Consider the following 25,071-nt stretch of genomic DNA (forward strand, 5'->3'; position numbering starts at 1 on the left):
AGCTGCCAAATTTAGAGCAGTTACCAAACAAATCTCTCCATGCAGAGGGAAATCCCTGACAAGGAAACACCTCTTCTGGCCTTTGGGTGAGTCACATCACTTCTGTCTTTCTGGGAAGGGCTGTGCCTTCCTGAGAAGTTGTTGAGTACTGCTCCTAGTATCCTGTCTGCTGCAAGGACACCGTGGCTGTGGATTTCCTTGTTTGTCCAAAGTGCCTTGCTGTTCCAGGGATGCCAGCAACACCCAGCAGGTCACCAAATTTAGCACAAAGCCCCACCTTTGGAGCTTGCCTGAAAGTTACTTGTGACCCTTTATGGACTTCTAAGGGACAAAATAAAAGAATTTTCACATCTTTCCTTGAAAGACCCTGGAGGACAGGCAGAAGGACTGTACCCAATGTGATACAAGGGTACAGGGAGCAAAGGGACAGGAGAAAGTGAGGGCTCAACCTTCCCCATGGCTGTGACCCTCCCCAGGAGCTGTTCAGGATCCTTGTGCCCTAGGGATGATCAGCAGGACAAGGCCCTGCTCCAGCAATCCTCCTCTCCACAAGCCTTCAGTAACTGCTCCACATTACCTGTCCTGCTTTTTCTGTGAGCATCTCCACTAGGATCCATCCCTGGCATCAGGGGGTGTAACACAGGAGCCTGGCTTGTCCCAAGGAATGTGCAAAGTAGCCATGGCTGGTTTGGGAGGGGGAGGTTATCATGCATTTAATGAGCTCTTCAAGGAGAGGCAGAGAGTAGGAGCGGCAGGAGAAGATGGATGGAGCAGAAATGGAGATCTGGAGGGTAGGGGATGGGGATGGACACGGCCAGGTTTGGGGCAAATTCTCACCAGAGGCTTTGGCTCACCACCTGCTTCTTTCTGCCCAATTTCTTGGCCCCATAAAAGGCAGATCCCTTTCTAGGTGCTGTGGGATGCCCCTCTCTGACACTGGGTAAGAATAGAGCATCACCCTAACTTCACCCTCCTAGGGAGTGGCTTCAGTTCTTGCAGCTAGGGGAAGGTGAGATGTGACATTCTCTGCATAATGCTTCAGCAGCAGCGCTTACCAAGGCCTCTGCTGCCTTTTAGAAATGCCCTCTCTATGATTTTCAGGGTCAGGAAAAGGATTTTTTTAGCTGGGTTGTCTCGTGGCTGGCCTGAGGAGGTTCCCCTGCTGCGGGGCGCTGAGCTGGTTGTGTTACAGCTGTCTGCTGCCAAACAGGGTTTGGTTGGTCACTGGGCTGAGAGGCCCAAAGGGCTCACACTGAAGTTATTTGATAAAAAAAAAATCCACCCAGATGTATTGAGCTTAGGTTGTGTAAGATGATGCAGAATAGGCAGCCCCTGCTCTGAGCATGCTGGGAAGATGGACTGAGGGGACCATTTCCCAGGGACACGCTGGGAGCACACGGAGCACGTCGCTCCCTGACCAGCCCCTCCTCCCTCCCCATGCACGCAGGGCAGGGCAGTACCCCGGAACAAGAGACCAAACCATTCCCTGGACATGGCTGCACAACAGAGTGTTGGTGCTGGGGGTGAGAGGCAGGCACAGGCAGGAGGCCATGGGATGGGGAGAGAGATGGAGACACGGACTGAGAGAGAGAGGGAGGAGTGATGCAGAGCTGCAGGCAGGCGGGACACGGGGGCTGTCTCGCTGCAAGGTCTCGGGCACTTAGCCAGAGGCGTTGATGTAGAGCTGGCTCTTGAGGATGTAGTCAATGACAGGCTGGCAGAGGTAATCCACAACGTGTCCATCCCCGTGCTGCAGGGCCAGTCTGGGGGCGTGGGGAGAGAGAAAGGTGTCAGCCCACTTGGGTGGGTCAGGTGCCCCTGCAAATGGAGAGGCTGGCTGGAGACAGCCTGCTCTGTAGTGGGAGTAGCCCTGCTTCACTCACCTGCTTTTGGTGGAGCTGACAACTGACATGGGGTGGTTTGAGTCGTCCTTCACCACCAGGATGTTGTTCTGTAGGGGAAAGAGGAGTGAAGGGATGGCTTGAAAGGAGCTATCTGCCACTCCAGCCTCCCCACCCTGCTGTGTGGTGACCCATTGCTCATCCCATCCACCAGCTGAGAGCACTTGACCTTGAGATGCTTTGTGGCCCATGACAAAAGTGTCCCCCTGGGCAAGAGAGACTGTGAGTCCTCTCTCAGCCTTCCCTGGGCACAGGTGCACCCGCTGACTCACTTTGTACTTGCGGAGGATGGAGGAGTGGTTCATGATCCGCTCGGGGTCTGCTCCGTCCCGGGGCACCACCACGATCCCAAACTCCCCGACAATCACCTCCATCTGGGAGCAACACAGAGTGGGGAGAGTTTTATAGCCACCCCATGCAAAACCTGCCACTGTCTGCCAACCCCAGCCCACCCTGTGAAAGCTGGACCATGGTCTGGAGGGAGATGGTGGGGACTTTGAGGCTATGTCAGCAGCCTTTGGCAGCAACATGGAATTGTGCAGGCAAATGGTCAGCAACAGATCAAATAAAAGGCAGAGGGGGTGATGGCAGAAGAGGTTGCCCAAGGTGAATGTGATCTCTGCCTCGCTGGAAGGGTTCATGAGCAGGATGGATGTATTGGTCCTGACAGAGGTCTGGGAGGATTGTTCTTCCAGGCTTGCTTGGCCAAATTTGCTGCTGCATGAGGACCACTCATAGTGCTTACACCTCTCTCAGATGAGACAAATCAGGCTCATCCAAAACAGCTTTGGGTCAGCAAATTCAGGCAGCAGGAGTCTATGAGGAGGTGCTGCTGCAGAGTGCATCTTCTGCCTGTGCTTTCATGTCATTTCTGCATCCTTTGTGCTGGGCTCAGGGTTTGGCTCAGCTCATTTCAGTTTTTCCAGCCCTTCAAAGGAGATGCCTGCTGCCTGAATGCTTAAAGAAGTTAAGGATTGAAATGTGGTAACTGATTTTTGAAGGCTGAGAAGTTAAAGGAGGGAGGTTTGTGTTGACTGACTGATTTCAGGGAGGAGCTGAGAGAGCCCTCATAGCCAGCATGGCTCCAGCTGCCAGGAGCAGCAGGTGGGGCAGCAGCCCAGCCCCTCTCCCGGGCTGGTGTTCTCCCATGAAAACACAGCTTCTTCCAGCAAGAACCAACAGTGAAAAATGTTGATTTGGCTCTAAATATGTTTAATTCCTAACATCTGGACCGCTCCTGTAAATACCTTATTTCCTACCTGCACACCTCACTCTGTTGGGATTGGCATCTACTTGATACTGGCCTTCCAAGGGACAAGGAGTGGGAGCACAGCCTTTGGACATGCCTTGGGGTGGGCTTACCCTCCACCCCAGGTGACACCCTCTGCAGGGCTGGGGCCATGGGAGCCCTGTGGAAATGTGTAGGGGAGATGACACTCAGGGCTGGGATGGAGGAGGCAGAGGAGATGGTGAGCATGGCTCCTGTCATCCCAAGGGACCTAGTGGCTCCCAGGAGCCCTGGCTGTGGGAGGCAGAGGAGGAGGAGCATGGAGGGGTGCCTGGCAGTGGTGACTCACATCTGCCTCATTCCAGAGGCCAGGGATGCAGAAGGACTCCAGCAGGTCGCTGCCACAGAGCAGCAAGATGCGAAGCTCTGGAAAAGAGAGGAGAGAAGCCCAGAGGTGGGAGCACAGGGGGCTGAGAAGAACCCCCTCCCCCCCCCCCCAACTTTGACTTTGCAGCTCAGCAAGAAAATTGTGCTGTGGGAAGGAGTTTTCTGCTCTGGCAGGCCCATAAAGATTAATTTATTTGAACAACTGCCTGATAAAAGCCATAACCCCTCTCCCCCAGAGGGGTGAGAAAAAGTGGCTACACAGGAAAATTCTTCCCTATTTGGCATTCCCAGGTGGCCAAAGCCTTTAGGCTCTGCATGGTGTTAGTGCTAGGGTGGTTGTAGTCCCAGGCTGTGTGTGAAAAGGGTCTCAAAACTCCCCATGCAGAGTTCTGGGTGATGTCTGGTGGGGCTAAAACCCCTAAAGACCTTTAGAGCAAGGGGCACTGTGGCTGGTCAGGCAGCCAAAATCTCTCCTGCTGCTGTGTGAGGCTCTGCAGGGCTGCAGGCAATGTGGGCATGGGGTGACACCACCATGGGAGGCCAAGTTTGATGGCACTTGAAGGGACTCTCAGGACAGGCTGCCATGGCAGGTCTGTGCCAGTGCTGGGGGCTGTGTTCCCATTGCACTCCCTTATTTCAGGCTGTTGTCTGTCAGCAGGACTAGGCCCAGCCCAGTGAGAGCAGTTTCTGTTGCACTCCTGAGCCCCAGCAGCTGGCACCACAGTGAGCTGTTCCAGTGTCTGCCAGAGCTGTCGTGCAGATGCTCCCCAGCCATGCAGCGCTCGCCCAGAGGAGTGGGAGCGGTGTGGGGAGGGGCTGTGTACTTACCAATCTCCTCGTACCTCATCACTGTCCCCAGGTTGGCATTTTCATCTGAAAAAGGGCAGCAAGAGAGCTGCTGGTGCCCAGCCTGGAAGAGGGGTTGGGAGGAAGGGTGGGGAGGGGTCTCTAGAGGTGATGCTGGACCTTTCCTCTACATACCCACGAAGGTGAAGCGCTCCATGGGCGGGCGGACACAGCAAATCCGGCTCAGGCTTTCTCCCACCTTCCCCAAGATCTTTGCTAAAGGGGAAGAAGGAAAATCAGTGGGAGAGAGACTGTGCAATTAACCCTTCCACGTGCTTCAGCCACCCTGGTTCTGCAAAATGCTCCTGTGCCTGGGTGTACAACTACTCCCACATCTCCCAACACCTCCTCTCCTGGTCTTAACTCCCAAGAGTGCTCCACTGGGCCTTGAAGGGACCAGCTAGGCAGCTAAAATCATGAAGAAAATCATAAGATGTCCATTTTAATGGGATTTAAGTAATGTTCCCTCTTCTCAGCTAGTACCTTTATGGTGCACATCCCTCTGACTTGTAGGGAATCCCACTACATCATCTCTCCTGCCAGTTCATCCCTTGGTACCAGGTAGCCTTTCCTTTTGTTGGTCTCGCTGCCTGGACAATATCCAGCTGAAGTCCAAGGAGATTTCACAGCCATTTTAAGCTGTTCTTGCCTTCTGCGCTTGCTGTGCTGGATACTGACTCCTGCATCACACCCCTGCCCCACCCTGGACTTGCTGCACCAAGACTGATGAGACACCTGTCCAAAATTAAGGTGATGGAGCACTGTTCTAATATTTGGCAGCCCTGGCTGGGAAGTGGGGGTAAGCAGCCACCCCTCTGTTCCCTCTGCCACCACCACCTGCCTGCAGTGGGCTTGCTGGAGACGCTGTTGTTGTTCTGGTAGATGTTCTGCGAGGACTCGTTCTGGGGCTGGCCGATCACAGGGGTGATGGAGGGGGTGTTGACGTTGGAGAGGATGCAGCCAGTCACTCTCTGCAATCAGGGAAGGGTGGAGTTGGAACAGTGTCTTCACCCCAGCAACCTCACAAAACCTTTCTGACCCTGTAGCAAGGCTCTGCACCCCTGGTTCAAGGTTACCTTTTGTTACAGGTACATCCCAGCTCACTTTAGGGTCTCCAGTCCCATCTAACCTCACCAAATGGGCCTGGGGCTATCAGGACCCTGTGGATAATGACCTGTGTTTAAGGTGGTATCAAGTTTTTTGTGTAGGCTAGCAAGGAGCATACATGTCCTCTTCTCCTCCACCCATCCCTGCAGGAAAAGGAAGGTATCACCAGCAGCTACCTGGTTTCAGCATCACAGCCCAGCGCTGGACATCCTGCTGGGCTGGCTAATGCTACTCCTGTGCCTCCTGTCTTGGCTGTCTGTGAGCTTGTGCAGTGCTCTTTCATCCATTTCCTGTCTTTGGTTTTCTTCCTATATCTGAGTGCATCAGCAGCTCTGCTACCCCTGTCACCCAAGGACTGTCACCTTCCTCCTTGTCTTTCAGGACTGCCTCGAACATTTCCTCCTGGGGCTGTGCTCCCTGGGGACTTCCCAGATGCTGAATTTTCCTGTCAGATCTCTCTATCAGGTTCAAACAGTAGTTCTGGCTCAGCTGGTGAGTGGGCAGGCCCCTCTACCCCCCCTTCCCTCCCTCAGGGAGGAGGAAGCAGGGTGTCACTAATGATGTGGTGTATGCCCACCCCTACTTTGAGTCAGCCTGAAGCCCTGCTGCCCTCCTGGTGTTGCTGGGTTCAGGATGGCTGCTGGCTCCAGCTGGAGGGCTCCATTTCCTTCTGCCATCAGGGCCCAGACCTCAAAGCAGCTGTGACAAGGTCTCACCCCTTCCAGGTCAGGATCTCACTGTGTTCCTGCAAGTCTTCTCACTGTCAGTCTCTGATGTATTTCTCCTCGCTCTCAATCTCTGATGTGCTTTGACTGTTGATGGCCATGAGCTGGGGGAAGGGCACCCCCACCCCTGCACTGTCCCCATGCCCTCACCCTGGTGCACCCTGCACGGTGCAGGGGCTGCCTCACCTTCATCAGGTCACGGTGGTGCTCCAGCACGCTGCAGGTGGTCTGCCAGGTGTCCTGGTAGCACTCCCAGGGGTCCACCCTGCCAGAAGTACAGCAAGGCAACAGTGTCACTCATGGCCACTGCCTGGACCTCCTGCCCGTGCCACCTCCTCCCCACTGGGCTGGCCAGCAGTGCCATGAGCAGCCATCCTCGATCCCTCAGGATCATGGACCATGTCCTTCCTCCAGCCCTTCTGCACAGAGATCCCTAGCAGCTCTGGAGAGCTGTATGTGTGCCTGGTCATCTTTCCATGCTTGGTACCCAACTAACCAGCTTTTTTTTGGCTTGGATGTGACTATGTGTGTCATAAATCTCTTTCTGAGAGCAGCTCAAGGTGCTTCTGGTCTCACTTCAACTACCAGATGACACATGGCAGTGCTGGGAAGGTGAAAGTCTGCAGGCTGGTGCTACATGTGTGGACAGGGGAGGTGCCACAGCACAAGGCAGGAGTGAGCTGAGGGACTTTGGGTATCACCCAGACACCTCAGGCTCAGTGAGGGGCTTGAATGACTCCCCAAATCCTGAGAGCTCCCTTGAAGGGTAGTATAACCCTCTTTGTTCTCTGCTGGACTGGGAGGGGAAGGTTTCTGATTTTTAGACAAGCTTGGGTAGAGAGGAAATTCATCCTGGAGCTCTACCAGCTGGTGGCATCTCCACTGTGCATGCAGGACTTTGCCCCCATGGTGCAGGGAAGGGGCAGGGGCTGCTGGTGCCGTGGCAGTGCCAGCTGTGCCACCCACCTGATCCAGTCGGAGGACTGCACGGCCAGCTGGCACATGGTCAGGCGGTGCCGGCTGGACACCAGCCCCTGCACAAGAGAGGGAAGGAAGAACAGTCATGAAGCCTTGTGCTCTGGCCAGCCTGGGCTTGCAAACCCTTCTGGGGCAGAACATCAGGCTCACTCATGTGAGACAGGCCAGAAGGATTCCTTCCTGCCCACAGAGGTTTATTTAAGCTCCTGTTTGCTGGAGGGGAGGAGTCTCTGTTGGGCTCAGCCCTGGCTAGGTGCTCGGGTGGCGCCCAGCAGCACCACTCCCAGACCTGCGCTCCAACGGGGCCAACCTGAGGGGGTGGTTCTTGATGAAATTCCTCCAGCTTTCAGGAGACAAGTGAGCTCACCACTCCTAATTAGACAAATTCTTCTAAAGGTCACTCATCTGCATAACTTTGATATTCCCACCCCCCCAAAAAAACCCCCAATTTGCTTTGAAACAACTAAAAAACCCCCACCACCCCCATCACCACCACGGCTGTTTTGGATGGGACTGTTTCTCTTTGCTGTCAAGTATTTTGGCTCATTTTAGGGTCTCATTGCAGTTTTTATCTCAGTGGCGAGAGGTTTCATCCTCTCCCTTCTCCCTTCTTGAGATTTTCCCAAGGTCAGGAGCTTCCACAGGCAGAAGAGGGCCATGAAGGGAGCACGGGTCAGGCAGTGCTGCCCAGTGCTCAGCCCTAATTTCAGAGATACCACGTGGGCCAGGAGGCAGAGAGGGAATGGGGACAACGCACCGTTTTCCCATAGGAGTCGTGCACGGGCGAGACGATGCCGCCGATGACGATGAAGCGTCCGGTCTTGTGCAGGTAATCCCGGGCTCGCTCTGGAGGGGGCACAAGGAAAAGAGTGCAAGGGGGTTTAGCAGGACCCATTGAGCCCTGCACCACCGTGGCAGCCACCAGCCATGGCCCAGCCAGTCCCCTGCAGCCACACAGCTGCTCCATCCCTCCCTGGCCTGTGTCAGCACCGTGTGCTGCCCATGCCCCAGCTATGCTAAGAGATGTTCAGTTTCAGGCTGGTATTTACCTAAATGTCATACCTGGTATGACATTTGAGGATAAAAGTGCTGGTGACAAGTTCCCAAACTCACCTGGTCTCCTACATGTCTACCCCAGCTATTGAGACAGTAGCAAGGGAAAAGAAAATAAGGAAGGTAAGAGCAAAAAGGCAGATAAGATTGATGAGCCATTAGAAAGTTAGTTTTTCCTTCAAGATCTACAAAATATTTTGGATTTGCAAATAAAAGGAGCATTTTTGCATGGAGGTGGTGATTCCAGGATTCATCAGCCATCCCAAGATATTACTGTGCATCACATCTGTCAGAAACTGAACTCAGTGTCTGGCATTGCCCTGGGAGGTGGTGAGAGGTCCTTCCTAAAGGGTGAGTGTTCCCAGTGGGGCAGTGGCTGCCACATCCCTAGAAGTGTCCAGGGCCAGGTTGGATGGGGCTTGAAGCAGCCTGGGTTAGTGGAACATGTCCCTGCCCATGGCAGGGGCTGGAATGGGATGAGCTTTAAGGTCCCTTTCAACCCAAACCATTCAGGATTCTAAGTCACTTGGGCAATATTTTTTTTTCCTCCAAATTTTGAAATTTCTGCTGGGGAATATTATCCAGTTACTGTCAGTTAAAAGTAAATTAAGGAAATATAATTGCCATGGACCTTTTTTCCCCCTTGAGGGCATGGAGCAGCCTCAGGCCTCTGTGACAGCCTGTGGGAAATTTGCCAGCCTTAATATAGCCTCTTCCTCAGACTCACCTGAAATCCTCACTCTGGCTGCCTTCCCAGCTCTTGTGCCTTGGACACACCAGCCTCCAGAGAGGGAAAAGTGGGCTTAAATCATTTGATTGGTGCAGGGAGTAAAATTTGATTGCCTGAATTGGATGCACCAAAATTATCCTTCCTGCCCTCAAAATCCCATGAGATCACATGCAGCAAAACACAGTATGCTTGGATTTGGTTTTTTTGTACAGGTAGGGAGAGGCAAAGATTGATGGATCAGCAGTTACCTTTTTATCATAATGCAAATTAAAAGAAAAAGGGAAATCCCTAACAAAAGAGATGCTGTTGAGTTTTAAATGAACACATCCTTTCATTATTTCCTGATTTGCCCTGACTTGATTTTTCTTGCCAAAGGAAGATTAAAAACATGCATCTGTCCCTCTTCACGTATGACCCCTTTATAAAGTTCAACTTTCAGAGGAGCTGAACTCTTTGCATGTAAACTCTGCTTCAAGCTCTCAAGGGTGGCTGATGGTATTAATTTGCCTTGAGTTCTTGGTGGCAAAAGCCAAAAATTTTTCCTGGCTACCAATATCTCAAGGTCTGTATTTAAACAGCCTGGCACCATCTCCACATCTTCAGGCAATGTGACCCATGCTGCTGGCATGTCATCTCAGCTCCAGCTCCCAGCTCACACCCAACATCCACCACCACCTTCTGCCTTAACAGAACATTTCTTCTGCAGAAAACAGGCACTGGAACAGGATGCCCAGAGAAGCTTTGGATACCTCATCTTTGGAAGTGGCTAAGGCCAGGTAGGCTGGGGTTTGGAGTAATCTGCTCTAGTGAAAGGCGTCACTGCCCATGGCATGGATCTCAGGGGTTGCTGATGGCCTTGCAGCGCTCAGGGAGGCTCTGCTGATGGCAGGAAAGGGATGCTGCTGCTCTGTATTGCCATCAAAACTGCTCATTTGGGTTTTAACCTGCACAATCTGTAAAAATGAGGCTGCTTTCTGAGTTGGCATCTGCATTTCCAAGAGCTTGTTGTCTACCTCAGAAACACCACATATAATTTAAATATGCATGGAAACAGGAACACATTTATTGACAATTAAATCCCTGCAAAGGAAGCATTTGGGCAAAGGTGGGCTAAGAACCAGCAGTAGAGTGTAGGGAATGGGAACACCTGTCTTCTGGTTCTCTCCTGCCCATAACTTTCCATTCCTCTTGTCCTCTGTCACAGCTTCCCATCCCTTTCCCAGCCCATTTCTTGCCTGTTGAATACCTGTGACATCCAGAGATTACACCAGACCACAGAAACCCCCTCCAGTATTTTCTATGAGCACTTTATATCCTGCCACACCAGTGCAAGGATGTCAGCTTGTAAATGTAGAGCTCATTCCTTGTCTGGAGTAAATTGTCTGTAATGCTCCAGGCAGCTTGTATGGCTTTTTAAAGTTGTTGACATAAATAAACTTGGGGTGGTGGCTCTGCCAAGACATGCATTAGCCCCCTGGCAGCCTGCTTGTGGGATGGGAAGCTTTCAGCCATGGCTCTGTGCCTGGCAGCTGCTGGATGACCACAGCCTTGCTGTGTTGGGGAGGGAAGGGACAGGGGTGACACTTGGACCCATCCCAGCACTGGTGACACTTTCTGGCTTTCTCAGCCCAGCTTTGCTCGTCTGCCCTGCAAATGCACTTCAGCTATTTTCATCTCTGCTGCTTTCCTTTTCCAAGAGAAAGACCAGTCAGAGGATATGCTCCAGGGCTACAAAACTGAAAAGGGATGGTTTTGTCCAGTTTGAATGAAAAAATAGCATCCCGCTTGCCCAATAGGAAATCAATCCTTTTTTAAGAGATGTTACTTTTTGGAGGCTCTCACTGAGTATATTTAATCACAATGTTTGGGCTTCTCTGGCAGTGCTCCACCACCTAAATTGACATTACTGAAATCAAATATTCCTCATGTTCAATTTTTCAAGGTGTAATTTCAAATTGTATTTGCTTTGCTTTTGTACCTGGTTCATCTGCACCCCTAAGACTTCATTTTTTCTATTTTTTTTCCTTACAGAGTAAAGCCACAGGCCTGCTCTGATTTATGCCCTTCCCTCCAGAGGGGATTGAAGCTGCAGCTTGCTCACACCGTGCCAGCTCTCTGAAAACACACACAAGGTAGTAGGGAGGCAAGTAAACCTTGCACAGCCTTCATTGCATGGCCCTGAGAGGTGTGGGACAGAGAAGTTGCACAACCCCAGGTGATGGAGAAGGCAAAACCATTTCCCAAGTGTCTCATTTTTATTTTCAGCAATTTGGCCTCTGACAACCTTGGACAGGAGGTGGGACATGGCCATTAAAATCCCTTCTTCTGCAGGAGAGAGTGACCCAGATATGCCAGCAGACTTTGTTTTATTCTCAAGCTAGCAGCACTTGCAGGACCTAAATGGTGCTTCCAGAGCTCAGTGTGGGCACGGAGCCAGCAGTTACTCTCAGTCTAATTGAATGATGTGTATATATATAGATATATATATAGATATTGAAAAAAAGCCCCCTCTGAATGCCAGATCAGGGATGTATTCATCAGAGGTGTCCTTCTCGCAGAGCCCAGCTCTCCTGCCTGCCCTAGAGCCTTGTTCTGGGTCCCAACCAGTGTCTTCACTCACTGTCAGACCTGGGTTAGAGCTGGGGACACTGTTGGCATCTCCCTTCCCTGGGATCCCAGAAGAAACCTTTCTGCCAGAGCAAGCCCTGGCTGCTCTTCAAGAGAGGTCCCTCCTTTGGGAAGAAGCAGGAGACTGATTCTTCACCGTGGGGCTGGCCCTTCCCAAGGCAAGCCTGGGGAGATCCTAGTGTCCCACTGACCCAAATAACCTGTCCTACCTCGTGCTCAGTGCCTCTTAGACAATTTCAGTCAGATTCTCAGGAGACTTCTAGCTGGTAGAAAAATCCCATTAAGCCCCCTAATGATTTTTTAAAAGATTTTAATCTCTGAGCTAATTGCTCTGTTACACTTTCCCCCACCCCATTAGTCCATAGCTGTACCCAGGCACTGTGGAAATAACAAATATGAGAAGGGCTTTGTAGGCACACAGTTTGTGGTGGTTGGGAGTGGGGCTGGCCCAGCCCCATCCCCAGTGGGCACAGCTGTGAGCAGCAGGTGAGCAGCACTGACAGCAATGAGCCATGGAGGGCACTGACCAACACCAAAGGGAACAGAGGGCACACAGGGGCAGTGCATCAACAGGAGGGGATAAAAGGTTGGGCTAAAGAACCAGAAGGGTGGATGTTTGCAGCCTTCTGGAGTGGTAAGGTATTGCTCTGTATGGGTTGAAGCTTTCTGAAATTGCATGCAGATACTCTGTGTACTGTGGCTGTCTCAGCTGTGGCATGTGCTGTGACAGGGCTTCAGGTGTTGCTGCACATTAGTTTTATCGGATTTTCATAAACTTAAAAAAAAGCACTGGCCACAAAATGCCTCAAGATTTGTGGTGGAAGAGGAGGCTGTGAAAGGCCCTGAGAGGTGATGCTGCAGGACCTGACCCTGCCAGCCCACCCAGGTCCCCACCAGTGTCCAGCTCAGAGCCACACAAGTGATGACTAATGAGTCTCATGCTATCACCATCTGTTGATCACTCCTGGCTTCAAGCAGAAAGGTGAAACTAGGTGTTTAAAACCAACTAACTAAAAATAATAAAAGTAGGAGACTGAGTCACAGTAAGCTGATCTAGAAATAGCAGAGCATTTCCTGGAGCCCCAGCTAGATGGGGCTGGGCAGGGGACCTGGCTGGTCCCAGAGTATCTGGGTTTCCTCTGTGAAGCTGCAGAGGGACAACCTGTTTGATATAATTGAAATTGAAAGTGAAGACACCCTATTTTTCCCTCTTTTATTAGAAGTGAAGTATTGCAAGAGTCAGTGTGTCTGAGAAGTGACACAGGAGTCCAGGAAGAAGAGTTCTCAGGTCCTAGAATTTAAGAAGGAGCATCTGAGGAAAAGCATGGCAGAGCAACCCAGGCCAAGATGCTTTTCCCTCCAGTAGCTGCTACTCCTGCTGCTGTGGAGTGGGAGAGGGAGCAGGCAATGCCCATCAGGTGAGCAACATAAGGAGAAGTACAAGGAGCTATTCTTGAGCTGAAGTGCCACCAGCTCCTCCAGGAAGGGACTGGACCTAGTTTTCTGTGATCAGCACAGTGCTGCCACTCTCTCCACTTCTACAGAGAAGCAATATAACTTATTGCTTGGAGATCTCCACTCTGGTATTTCAGGGAGAGCAGGAAGATCCCTGCTGGATCTCCCCTGAGGTATGTGCAGCTGAGTGGGTGGATGTTAAATACCTCCATGAGATGTTCAACACCTGGGTATCTTAGAGGTTTTGGGGATAAAGAGGTAAGGGAAAGCATTTACTGAGGTAAAAGCAACTCTTACCAGATAGTTGGATGGGGCTTGGAGCAACCTGGTCTAGGGAATGCTGTTGAAACAAGATGATCTTTAAGGTCTCTTCCAAACCATTCAGTGATTCTAAAAATGGCTGAAGAAGAGGCCTTCACCTAAAGGAAGTTTTTTGAACAGTCTTCTGCAAGACAGCACTGAAACAACTTGCTTAGAAGCCCTTGGAGAAGGATTAAGCATCTCTAGGTAAGATGATTTTTTGTATATGTTGAATTGAAGTGGAAAGTGAAAGGTCACGTACGTTTTCCTGTCTGGTGCATTAGCTGTCACCCCACCCAGCAAAAGGGTAGCAGCAAAAGGCAAGATTTTCACTATTCTGCCATGGTTTTATATGTCAATTTAGTCAAAATATGGATAAAAAATCCAAAATAGGACAGGCACCCTAATGTACATCCCTGGAGAGGTCCCAGTCCCCATCTCACTCAGGGAAATTGGTGTCACACAGTGCCTTTAAAAAAAAAGAAGGGGAAATAAAACCCCAACAGACTTTCACACTTGTTTTCCAGTGCCCTAATTTCCCTGTGGAAGCACTCTGTTTGTTTTCATTTCCAGGCTGTTGTAGCACATCAAAGGCAGTGCTTTTTACGTTCTGGCATGTGTGGTGCTGCTCCTTTGGGTTGACACGTGGCACACAATCCTACCAGGAGCAGAGGATTTATGGTTCCCAATTCCCCATGTAGCAGGGATGAGGAGCCTTTGTCCAGCAGCTCTTGGCTGGTCTTGGGCTGCCTCCACATGGAGCTGACTCCCGTGTGTGTGACCCAGGGCTTGCCTTTGCTGGCAAGGTATCTGAAGATGCTGACCTTGTCTGGGATCTGTGTTGGCTGAACCAGGACTGTGCAGGCAGAAAACATCCCAGCTACAGAGAGGCAGAAAGGCTGGTGAGGGTGTGGGATGACAGAGCCATGGTAGGATTTCAGGCTCAAGGTGACACCAGAGGGATGTCACATTCCCATTACTGCAGCTGTGTAGCAGTGAAACCCTGTCTCTTTGCAGACTCATTCCCAAGACCCCATTTTCCCCAAAAAGAAACATCAACCATGTCTTTGCACAAAGCAAAGGTGCCAGAAGCATAGTTGCGTGTTTAAACATCCTCAACCCAGCTCGTCCTGGGAAAAGTGGATTTTCTGCTTTCCCTTGCCAGTGAACCACAGAGAAACGTCATCTCCTCAGGGAAGGCTTAAGCTCAATTAGGGGCTGTTGGATTTTCAGTGAAAATAGAAACCTTTGTGTAGCAGGGGCTGTGCAAGTTTTTCCTTGCCTGGCTCGGAGATGGGTTCTCCACCTATCCCATGGGGACTGCCTGTGCCTCCTAGTCCAGCTCTGAAACAGACTTATCTCAGTTAATCTTCTCCAGGGGCAGGCCCTACAGGGGCTTTTGAAAATGCATATTTCTGAAGAATCTAGGCTTTCCTGTTCCCAAATATTGATTTAGCAAATTTCTGCTGTTATGACCAAGATTCATCCAGTGGTGCAAGCTTAAAGAATAGTAGTTGATGCTGAAAAGGGAGAGGAAAAAAAAAAGTGTTTCAGAGCCAGGTTGCCCTTAGTGGCAACAACAGTGTTTCACTGGAATGAGAGGCTGTGCCCTGGCTCTGGTTTATTTTCAGGGTTGTGATGGGCACTATTGACTTTCTCCACACAGGCATCTGAAAATCTCTCCCAGCTTGGCTGGGCACTGGTGGCATCATGGAAGTGCTTGGACTGAGGGGGCATAAATACCAGAGAGGGCATGCTCATGTCAAAATCCAGAGGGGCCCTGGCTTTGTCTCTATCTTATGCTGATTTTTCAGTATTCAGAGATTGTTGGGTCTTCCCGGAGCTGCTTTGGGCTCCCTGGTCCCAGGTGGAGGTTGAGGTTAGGGTTAGGATTAAGGGTGGAGGTACTTGTGCTACACTTCAACACAGGTGCACTTCCTTGGCTCAGAGGACCTCTTGCAGCCCCCCAGCCTTGCTGCCAGAAGGGATTTTGGAAGCCAAAGCGTTCAGAGGTGAGGATGCCCATTTTGGGCCAGTTACCACTCAGATTCAGGAGCATCAGCCCAGTCATGACCCACTCCTACCCCTGGCCCCCATCCCTGGGGTACCTGACCCACAGCAGCCTGGTGACAGAAGGATGTGGTTACCCCCACTGCACCACTCAAGTAGCTAAATGAGCTGCCCAAGGTTACATGAGAGATGTGGCCTGCTGGTGTTTAGCATGCAGCTAATTGATACCTTGGCATTGCACGGGCTGATGGTAAAAAGCATCAGAGAAGACAGTGCAGAAGGTGAGAGCATCACAGTGAGTGCAAATGGTTTTTAAATAGAAGCAAAGCCCCTGTTTCCTTCTTGAATGAGGTTGTAGGTCTGGATTTCTCACTGCCAGGTTTGTTTATAGTCAGTGGAAGTAAAAGAAGGTATGTGGCACATTTTGAGAGGTGGCATTATCATAGATCCAATGTGATGTCTCAGAGACTGTAATAAATACTGCTAAATATTTAATAGCTCATAAATGTTTTAAAAGAATCCCTGAATAGTTATTGATGGAGATGAGTCTCATGCTCAGGAAAACTCCTCACTCTGGGTTATGAAGAGGACATGCTTGAGATGCAGGAAGCTGACGATAAAGGCTGTGAAAAATGAGTCTGTATGGGGTGCAGTGATGGGAATGTGACATCAGCTGATACAAAACGGTCCCCAGAAGAGCCATGGGTGCTGCAGTCCTGCCGGTGCTGCTTTGTCCTCCCAGCACAGCACCCAGTATCTGCAGTTTCAGTGTGTTTGGGTCGAGTGCTGGGCACGGAGGTGTGCTGTGACCCAGCCACCGCGGCCCCAGGCTGGGCTGGCCGGTGTCGCTGCCCCACTGAGCCAGGGGCACTTGGCGCTCGGCACAGTTCACCTTCCCAGACCCCTTGTACCGAGGAAAGGTTTCGGCTGTTCGCTGTGATTTCAGCGGCTCGGATGTCAGTGGAGGCTCCTCCGCTGTGTTGAGGAGGGATGAGCAGGGATGCCGCAGCTCCCCGTGTCTGGTACAGCAGCCCGGGTGTTTTAAGTGAGATCTGTCCTGGCTCTGCCCTGGTCAAGTCATCCCCACTGCGCTCTGCCGATGCTGCTGAGCTCCAAAGCCGGGCGGAGCTCAGCCAGCCTCTTCCTGTCCGTCCGTCCGTCCTCCCGGAGCCGCACGGCACCTCCCGCTCCATCCATCGATCCCTCCTGCTCATTACGCGTTCCCATTTCAGCCGAGGAGGAAATGGAACCACGAGGCAGCCTCACAGGGGCCCACTTCTTACTCGTGTTGCAGACAGCAAAGTCTCTCTCAAGCTCCTGAGCAGCTTTTGTTAGATGGAGGGGGAAGGAATTTTGCTTCTGGACATTTGCCCATGTATTCTTGTTGAAGCAAAGGGGAAAGGGTGAAGCTGTCACACTGCTCAGGCATTTCTCCCAGCTCTGTCCCAGGCAGTGACGCTCTCATTAAACTGCTCTGTAGTTCAGTCATCTCAATCAAGTAAGAAAAAGTGATTTTTGAAATTCAGGACATTAAGACAATACATCATTAACAGAAGCCTCAGCTCCTGCCTCTTCATTCCTCTTTGCTTAGAGACTCCATCCTTTCATCTCAAATCCCTTGCTATGGGATGCAGCAGCCCTCAGTGCTGCTCCTCTACAAGGATTGCAGTGGATAATCAAAGAGCAGCCTGCTGAGATTTTTAATTGCTCAAGTTTTCTTAAGGACCAAGCAAGAGGGTTTTATGTTTTGATAGAGTCCGCTTTCATTGTTTTCTACCAGAAATGTTTTTTACCCAACTGTTGGTTGGGATATTAACTCTCTTCAATAACAGATGCACATAGGACCTAAGGAAAATTTAATTAGACAAAAAGGAAAGAATGGTGGGGATTTGCTGACTTTCAGGGTTCAGGCCATTTACTGGCAGCGTTTTTCTGTGCAAGTCCAGGTCCTGGGCACTGCTTGAAATGAGGTAGGTGGGGAAACTCCATAGTCAAACAGGTTTAAAGTATCTGAGGTACCAAAATTCCCTATTACAGGGCCACATCGCAGTGGCATCTTACAAATCTCTTCCAGGTCTCTTCCCAAAGAAGCTGACCTGGAGCAACCCATCACCCCATAAATCCACATGTAGGAGATGTAGCATGGATACAGTCAGATGATATAGATTTGATTAGAATCCTCTATTTGCCATCAAGTGCTTCATAGTACCCAAAAACTAGCTGTAAAAAAGCCACGTCAGATAATGTCCCATTTTTTGGGGGGGTTACCCAACCTGTTTCCTCTGAGACCAGCTCTGAGCATCCCCATGGACCCCAAACTCCACCTTGCTGGACCCTGTGGGCACTATGCATCCAGAAGGAAGGGAGGAAGGCTAAAATCTTCCTCTGCAAGAGCAGGGAAGCCCCAGTGAAGCTCTGCTACTTGCAGGCTGATAAGCAGAGGTAGAAAGGGGAATCGAGGGGTCATCCAGTCCCTGGAGATGAAGCTGTTCTTAGAGCTGGGTAGAAATAAAACTGTGGTTGATGAGCAAGGCTTTGTGAATGAAGACAGAAGTCTCCACATGAAAAGACTGGATTGTGAAGAATTTTGGAACTTTAAAAAGGCAAGAAAAAAAAATGTCTAAAGTGCCAAAATAGGGAGTGTGGGCAATTCCAGAGGGGCCTTTTCTACTACAATTGAGGAAAAATTATTTAAAGAAAATAGAGAGGGGAAAAAAAATCAGTATGAAAACACAGCATGTTGATCAACCATTTCACTTCACCAAAACCCACATTTCAGTTTGAAGAAATCATCAGAACAATCCTCCACTTCTCACCTATCCACGGGACAGTACAAGCCCTTCCCACTGCAGAACCTACAAAGAAACTACTGTCAGCACCTTCCTTCCAAATCCAGCTATTTTTTGGCTCTAACTCTGAAACACCATGACAGAGAACCTGGAGCCTCTGACCTTGTCTGGTGATGCCTTTAATCCCAGCATTTTACCAAAACCATCTTCAAAATGAACTATATATTTTTTTAATTAAAAAATTTGCCCTCTACCTAGCTCTATAGGGCTGCCTTTTGGTTTTCAAGCTCTGGGCACAGTTGTATTAGGGCTCCCTGAGCTGGGACCACATGGGGAAGCGATTTAATTGTCAAAGCAAGCACGAGCTCGTTGTCTGGCAGAGTGCCAGCATGGTCTGTGCTGTGTGAGGAGAGCTGCATGGATTAGCTTTTGCTTTTGATGTTGGTGCCTTGGCTTTTGTCCTTTGGGTGGCGTTGCTTGCATGGGAAGGGAGGAGGAGGCAAACTGTGAGGAGGCCAAGATGGAGAAGATGCACTTTGGATAGCAGATCCTGCTGCTGGGTGTCTGTGCCACTCAGTGTGCCCCAGTGCTTCTGCTGAGACCTAAAATCAGCGTGGGGATGCTCAGAGGTTCCCCTCCTGAGCTGGCTGCAGGGCAGGAGGGGCAAGCAGCAGCCCATGCTCTGTGGTCCTCCGAGTGGCAGCAGAAAGGAAAGTGAACATTCTGGAGTTGGTGTGTGCTGGCTGAGGTGGGCAGGTGGGCTCCCTGCATCCAACAGTGGTGGGGTTTTATGTGGCTTTAATGCAGGACTTTGTTCTGAATCTTATTTTTTCTTCAGTTATTAAGACTTTTTGATTGGGCTCTGCTTTTTCTTCTCCATACCTCCTTAGGCTATAAATGGAGTTTGATTTTGGGTTAAAGGCCACCAATGTTTATGTCAAGCTTTGGAAACAACCTTTGCCCTCTCTGTCCTTCTGTCTTTCCTCCCCATCACAGTAACATCCCAAACTTTTCCTCATAGCCACATAAAGCTGGAAGATACAACTGAAATTTGTGATTCAGAACCCTCTCAAAGTGCAGCTGATACCACAAATAACTCAGAGTGTTTTCAGGACTATGTGGGTGTTTGTCTCAACCCCTTGGTAGGGATGGCTGTACATGACTGTGTATCACCTACTTTTTTGTTATATGTCATATATCTTAGGCAAAGTATTAATTTATATGTATGATATTCATTTTGTATACACAGATACGATTCAGCCTTATTTGGGGAGCCCCAGTGATCCAGAATTTTAACTGGCAGATGAAGCAGGGAGCTCTGTTGCAGTAAGTTCAGCTGCTCACAAGGTTCAGTGGTGGGATGCAGTTGCAGATTTGGGGTTGTAAGAAGAATCCCAGCTTTCTGGAATCCTAATGATGAGTCTTAAACTCATATGACCAATGGAAAGGATAACTCAATGGAAATCTTTCCCCCACTAGAAGAGACTTCCACATAATTAACTAATCCCCTATTCAGGCACAAATCCTATGGGAAAAGGTTGGGTTTTGGTCTGAATAAAACATGGTAAAATCTACACTGAGAAAAATTATGGTTGACATACAGTGATGTGCTTACAGTGACATACCTGAGCAAATATTGTACTTCCTTTTGGCTTAATTAGTGCCATATGTTAAAGAGATAAATTGTCTTTCTCTATGTTAAGCAAAAAAATTCTCCTATTAGGTTCTCAAAGCCCAAATATTTGTCTGAATTATGAAGACAATATTTTTGCCCAAATTCAGCTGTTTGAAATGTATCATTTACAGAATAGAGCAGTGTTTTGGTTGGACTCTCTAGTGCAGAGCTAGAAGAGTAACTCAGATTTTGGTTGAGATTCCTACGACTTCACAGGATTACACTTTTTTGGGGGAGAAGTGTTCCTCGAACAAAAATGATGATGGATTTAGAAGCTAAATTCTATGTCCTTTCCTCATGGAAGTCTCCTTTGTCCCTATCAGGTATCTCAAGTATTGTATTCCAGGAGCTCTACAGGATGCATGCATAGAAAAATTCCATATCAAACCATCCTTTTTAAGCTAAAACCTGTCTTCCTGAAAGATGTCTGAGTATTCATTTACAGCCTTCATGCGACAGAGAATCCACCAGGTACCCAGGTACTTTCTCCTATTACTTGATTACCTTCACTCAAACCCACACAAAAGATTTGTAGTTGGAAGTGGTTGCATGATCCACTCTTGGCATCTCACCCGTACTTATTCTGCTGAGCAAAGTTGCCCACTTTCATCACATATCACATATCCCTCCCCTAAGCATAGGGCAGGGATACGTGATACCCCTCAACATATTTAAGGATGGATCTAGACTGAGCCTCCCTACTCTTCTGTCACAAAGCCTGGCTTCCAAAACTAACACAATTCTTCTCACTGTTCCTCAGAGAAGGGTTTTGCTAATGCTGTACATGAAAATAATACAACCTTTCTTCTTCTGCTTGATATTCCCCTGCTCATATTTACAAGGGTCACATTTGCTGCTTTATTTACAGCACCACACAGAGTTTGCATTCAGTGGGTTGTGCACAATCCCCCCTCAGTCCTTGACACCGCTGCTCTTTGGCAGAAGACATTTGCCTTTTGTTTATATTTGAAGTGTGTTCTTCCCTGCTGGACATATGACTTTGCCTTTGACTCTGCTGTTGAACAAGCCCTTTTTATCAAACAACCAGAGTTAGGCAGCACAACTGACTCATTACCGGCAGAAATTGCTATTCTGCCCACTTTGGGGTCATGGCCACTTTTTACCATCAGGGATTATATATTTTCTTTCACATCTTTGATAAAGATACTGAGGAGTACTGAGCAAAAAGAAAATCTTACTGTGAGTCTATAAGAACATGCACTGAATACTAATATCTCACTGATCCTTATTTTCTAAAATACATTTTGTTACTTGTTGTTACTTGTCCACTGAATAAGGGCTGCATAGATATCTTTAGTGTTGCTTAATCAAAATAAGACAATGTGAATTACAGAAATCTTTTTCATCAGTGGTTGCTGCCATCAACCAAATCCTTGTAATTTAGTTTAATAATTGTTTTTATTTTTAAATAGTTCCTCTTGATCCTTATTGGCAATTTCTTTTTGCTTAGGGGATAGTATATATATATATATATTTTTTTTTTAATTTCAAGCATATTGGTGTCCAGGCCTACATTTTGCTGGCACTTATGAAATGGAATAACAATGTGATCCTTTGCATCTAGAAAAGCATAATTTTCTAACCTGGTGTGCAACTCATTATGTTCTACAAAAACAAGGTCTAATGCATAAATACCCCAAGCTGATTTCAAGTATTTTTATATAGTTTATATATTTAGAAACCTATATACAGCTTTTATAAACCCCAGGGATGCTTCTCACTGGTAGCACACGACCTTCAGTATCTGCTTCCCAGCCTTAGATCTCCTATCAGACATAAAGGATGAATCCTGTCTCTGCACTCCAAGGTGGTCTGCAGTGGACACTTCACCCTCCCAGGACTCCTCCCCAGCCAAGCGAGCCACAGTTTGCATTGGGATTTCCAGGCATTTTGAGCTTTACCCCAACAGTATCTACGGCACGTCAGACCGCCTTTGATGGAGACTGCCCTTCCTCTCTCCCTCCTTCCCTCCCTCTTGTCTTGCCAGGCTGTAGCAGTGATTCCAGCATTCCCATCATCTGTATCATCACAGGGACGCCCGGTACTATCCATCATCTCACACAAACGTTTCCCATTCCTTCGACCTAGTATCAATCTAATGGTTGACTACTCCAGTATCTCCATTAAGTGCCTGCATTTCTGTTGACTTTTGTACCTGGCTATGGCTGCTTGGTTATATCTCCTCCCTGGTCAGAGGAAATGGAAGTGCTGCAGCGGCTGCAGTCTCGCAGACCCGAGGGCGAATAGCAGCGGACAAACAGCGCCAGGACCGACCCCGGGGGCTGCGGGGCGGGAGCGTGAGAATGTGAGTGCAGAGAGAGGACCGCGGCCATCCGAGGGGGACAGCCCCAGAGGGCTGGGGACAGCTGCCAGGGATGGGGAACAGGATCGGGAGGCCCCGGCGGTCCCCGCCTGCGGCGCCTTCAGCACCACCCGCCGCGGACAGCGCCCGGCGCCGCCGCGGCCCCGGGAGCGGAGCCGCGCCTCGAAACGCGCCCCGAGCCCCACCGCGGCCCCATCCCCACCCCGGGCTGCGGCCCCAGGCGCTCTCCCGGGCCTCCCCCCTCCCCCGGCCCGCCCCGCCGCCGCGGACACTGACCGAACATCTGGATGTGCCCCTTGGTGATGGGGTTGAAGCTGCCGCAGGCCAGCAGGATAACGTGGGTCTTGGTGGTCTCGGTCATGGTGCGGCCCTGCCCGGCCCCGCCGCGGTCTGAGGCTCGGTGCGGCTGCGGGAGGGAGGAGGGCGGAGGATGGAGCGGGGCCGGGCGGGAGCGGGGGCGGCGCCGCGGCTGCGGGAGCCGGGCCGGGGCCGCCCCTCGGCAGCGCGGCCCGGGGCGCGCCCCCCGCGGGGTCCCACACACGCGTGTGTGCGGGGGCTCTCACGGGCACAGCCCGCGGGCACACAGCCGTCCCGCGGCGGGGACAGCGGCACACGGCCGGCACAGCTGCGCCCGTGCACACACACAGGGATGGGCACGCATCCGCTCGGGGCGCGCTCACACTCACAGAGGCGCAGCAGGGACACGCTGGCATCCCCAGGACTGCGGAGGTGGAACGGGAGTTTATCCTGCAGATGAGGAGGCTGAAGGGTGACCTTATCACGCCCTACAATTCCCTGAGAGGAGGGTGTAACCCGATGGAAGGTCAGTGTTTTCTCCAGGCAACCAGCGACAGGACAAGAAGACATAGTCCTGGGCCGAGAGACATCAGGAGGAATTTCTTCACAGAAAGAGTGATTAGACATTGGAATGGGCTGCCCAGAGAGGTGATGGAGGTATTTAAGGAAAGACTGGACACGGCACTTAATGCCATGATGTAGTTGACAAGGTAGCAATCAGTCATAGATTGGGTTTGATGACCTCAGAGGTCTTTTCCAGCCTGATTCTGTGATCTGCACAACTCAGTGCTTGTGAACAGCTACCTGTGTTCCTACTGCTGCTCAGGTGGTCCCAGCCTGGGACCTGCATAGGTCTCCAAGCTGCTCCAGCCCCAGTACAACATTGCTGCAGCACCCGTTTCTGGGGTTCTACAGGGAAAATAACTTGTGGGGCTTCAGTTTCATCCAACACATCAATTTCATTGCCTGAAAGAGACCAACATTAAATAGACGCTATGCATTCACCAAAAACCAGACTTTACTGCAAGGCAAACTAGTACCAGACTACACAGCTGTCTAATTCTCTAAATGTCTCATTTTTAGGACTGCAGCATTGCTGTTCTCCGCTAAAGAAGCTCCTTGCCCTGAGTTAGGGCCAGCAGAGCCTTCTCTGTTTAAAGCCACTAAGAAGGGCTGCATGCAGCTGCCTTCAGCCCCTTCCTGAAGGCTGTCCTGGCCCTATCTCTAGCTCCTACACAAAGATTTTCCTCTCAGCAGGGAGTTTTTTGCCACCAACAGGTCTCCCTTGCTACCTTCATCTGTTTTCCTCCTCTGTCCTTAAGAGGACACTCCCCAGACATTAATTTCTGCCTTCTCATGGCAGAGGCTTTTAGCCCTACCCACAAAACTGTGCTATGTTTCTTCTTCTCCTGCTAAGATTAATTATTTACAGTCTTTTGCTCGAAAACTTTTTCCCTCTCAGCTCAGCCAGGTGCTGGGATACTCATCAGCCTGAATGATATGAAGGAGCAAGACCACTAGGGAATGAACCCAAGATGATGCTGAATCTGTTCAGGGAACCCTTAAATCCTTGCTGTGGAGGCCCTGGCTGCGCTCAGAAGCACACACTGATAGATAGCAAGGGGTGGTCTGTCTCACTGCAGAGGGGTGTGGAAACGCCCTTGGGGTTATATTTCTATCCTGAATTTTAATTCAGACTAAGCTGGTGTTGAGGAAGAGAGATGCTGAGACAGGTGGTGTGCTCTGTCCCTTCCCTGCTCTATCTTCTAACTGGCTCTGCATGGACATATGGATGATTCTAAGGGATTAGATTTTGGGGTTGTGTTGGGCTTTTTCCTCTGCTGCTCTTCCAAGCTTACCCTGAAAAGGAGAGACTCATGACTTTAGGAAAAAGAAGTGCCTCTGCAGTTTACCACTGGTACTGTGCACAGCATAGCTCTGCCTTTTAAACCACAGGTCTTGCCAGCAGGGAAATGGGTGCTCGTCTCCTGGGCATTCCCACTCAGGATGGTGTCCTACCCCTTCCCCTGGGGGTGGTACAACTGCCCTGATATGAAATATGGGGGTGTGCCCTTTATGAGAAGATTCTTCACTGATTACTTTTATACAGAAGAGGCTGAAGTTGAGGTGACAGCTGAATTTTTTGTTAATCCTGACCCCATTCCCTGCTAATTTTGCATAGGAAATTTTGCAGGGGAGCATGTTTTCCCTTCTGCAGCTTATACAACCTGCAGCTGTAGGAGCATTAAGCGCTGCTGTTGCAGAAGGCACAAGTGGACAAAACTGCTGGTGGCCAAGTTCTCCCACTGCCTGGTGATGCCAAACACATCCCACTGGTCCTGGCAGCTCCTGCCATGCAGCTGAATCTCTCTGCCTGCTTTGTTTCACACCGGGGTTTGACCTTAAACACCTGTGAAAGATCAAGATCACCTGTCCAGATGTAGTTTATGCACTGCCTGGCCATGGTGGGGACAAGGTCTGGGCAGCCCTGTCTGTAGCTCTTCCCCGGCTTTCCTGCTGCCTGCTGGATGGTGAGTGATGTGGTAAATCAGCTGTCACTTAGCAACGCTGCCGGCTGGGGAGCAGTGGCAGGATTTGGTGCAGAAGCGACGCCTGCA

General features: G+C 50.2%; 1 protein-coding gene across 1 annotated transcript; it reads right to left on the bottom strand.

Annotated features, from left to right (window-relative positions):
- Nucleotides 1–1,660: 1,660 nt before the first annotated feature.
- On the bottom strand, nt 1,661–22,517 carry NMNAT2 (nicotinamide nucleotide adenylyltransferase 2; the record flags this gene model as incomplete). The annotated part of the gene is made up of 11 exons (XM_084211572.1): nt 1,661–1,763; nt 1,884–1,951; nt 2,174–2,275; nt 3,479–3,555; nt 4,345–4,389; nt 4,498–4,578; nt 5,204–5,333; nt 6,381–6,459; nt 7,161–7,228; nt 7,930–8,018; nt 22,433–22,517. 11 exons carry the CDS (start codon nt 22,515–22,517, stop codon nt 1,661–1,663), a joined length of 927 nt encoding a protein of 308 aa, XP_084067698.1.
- Between the last annotated feature and the right edge of the window lie 2,554 nt (nt 22,518–25,071).

Source organism: Fringilla coelebs, assembly GCF_963513975.1.
Source record: "Fringilla coelebs genome assembly, chromosome: 9".
NCBI classification, from domain to species: domain Eukaryota; kingdom Metazoa; phylum Chordata; class Aves; order Passeriformes; family Fringillidae; genus Fringilla; species Fringilla coelebs.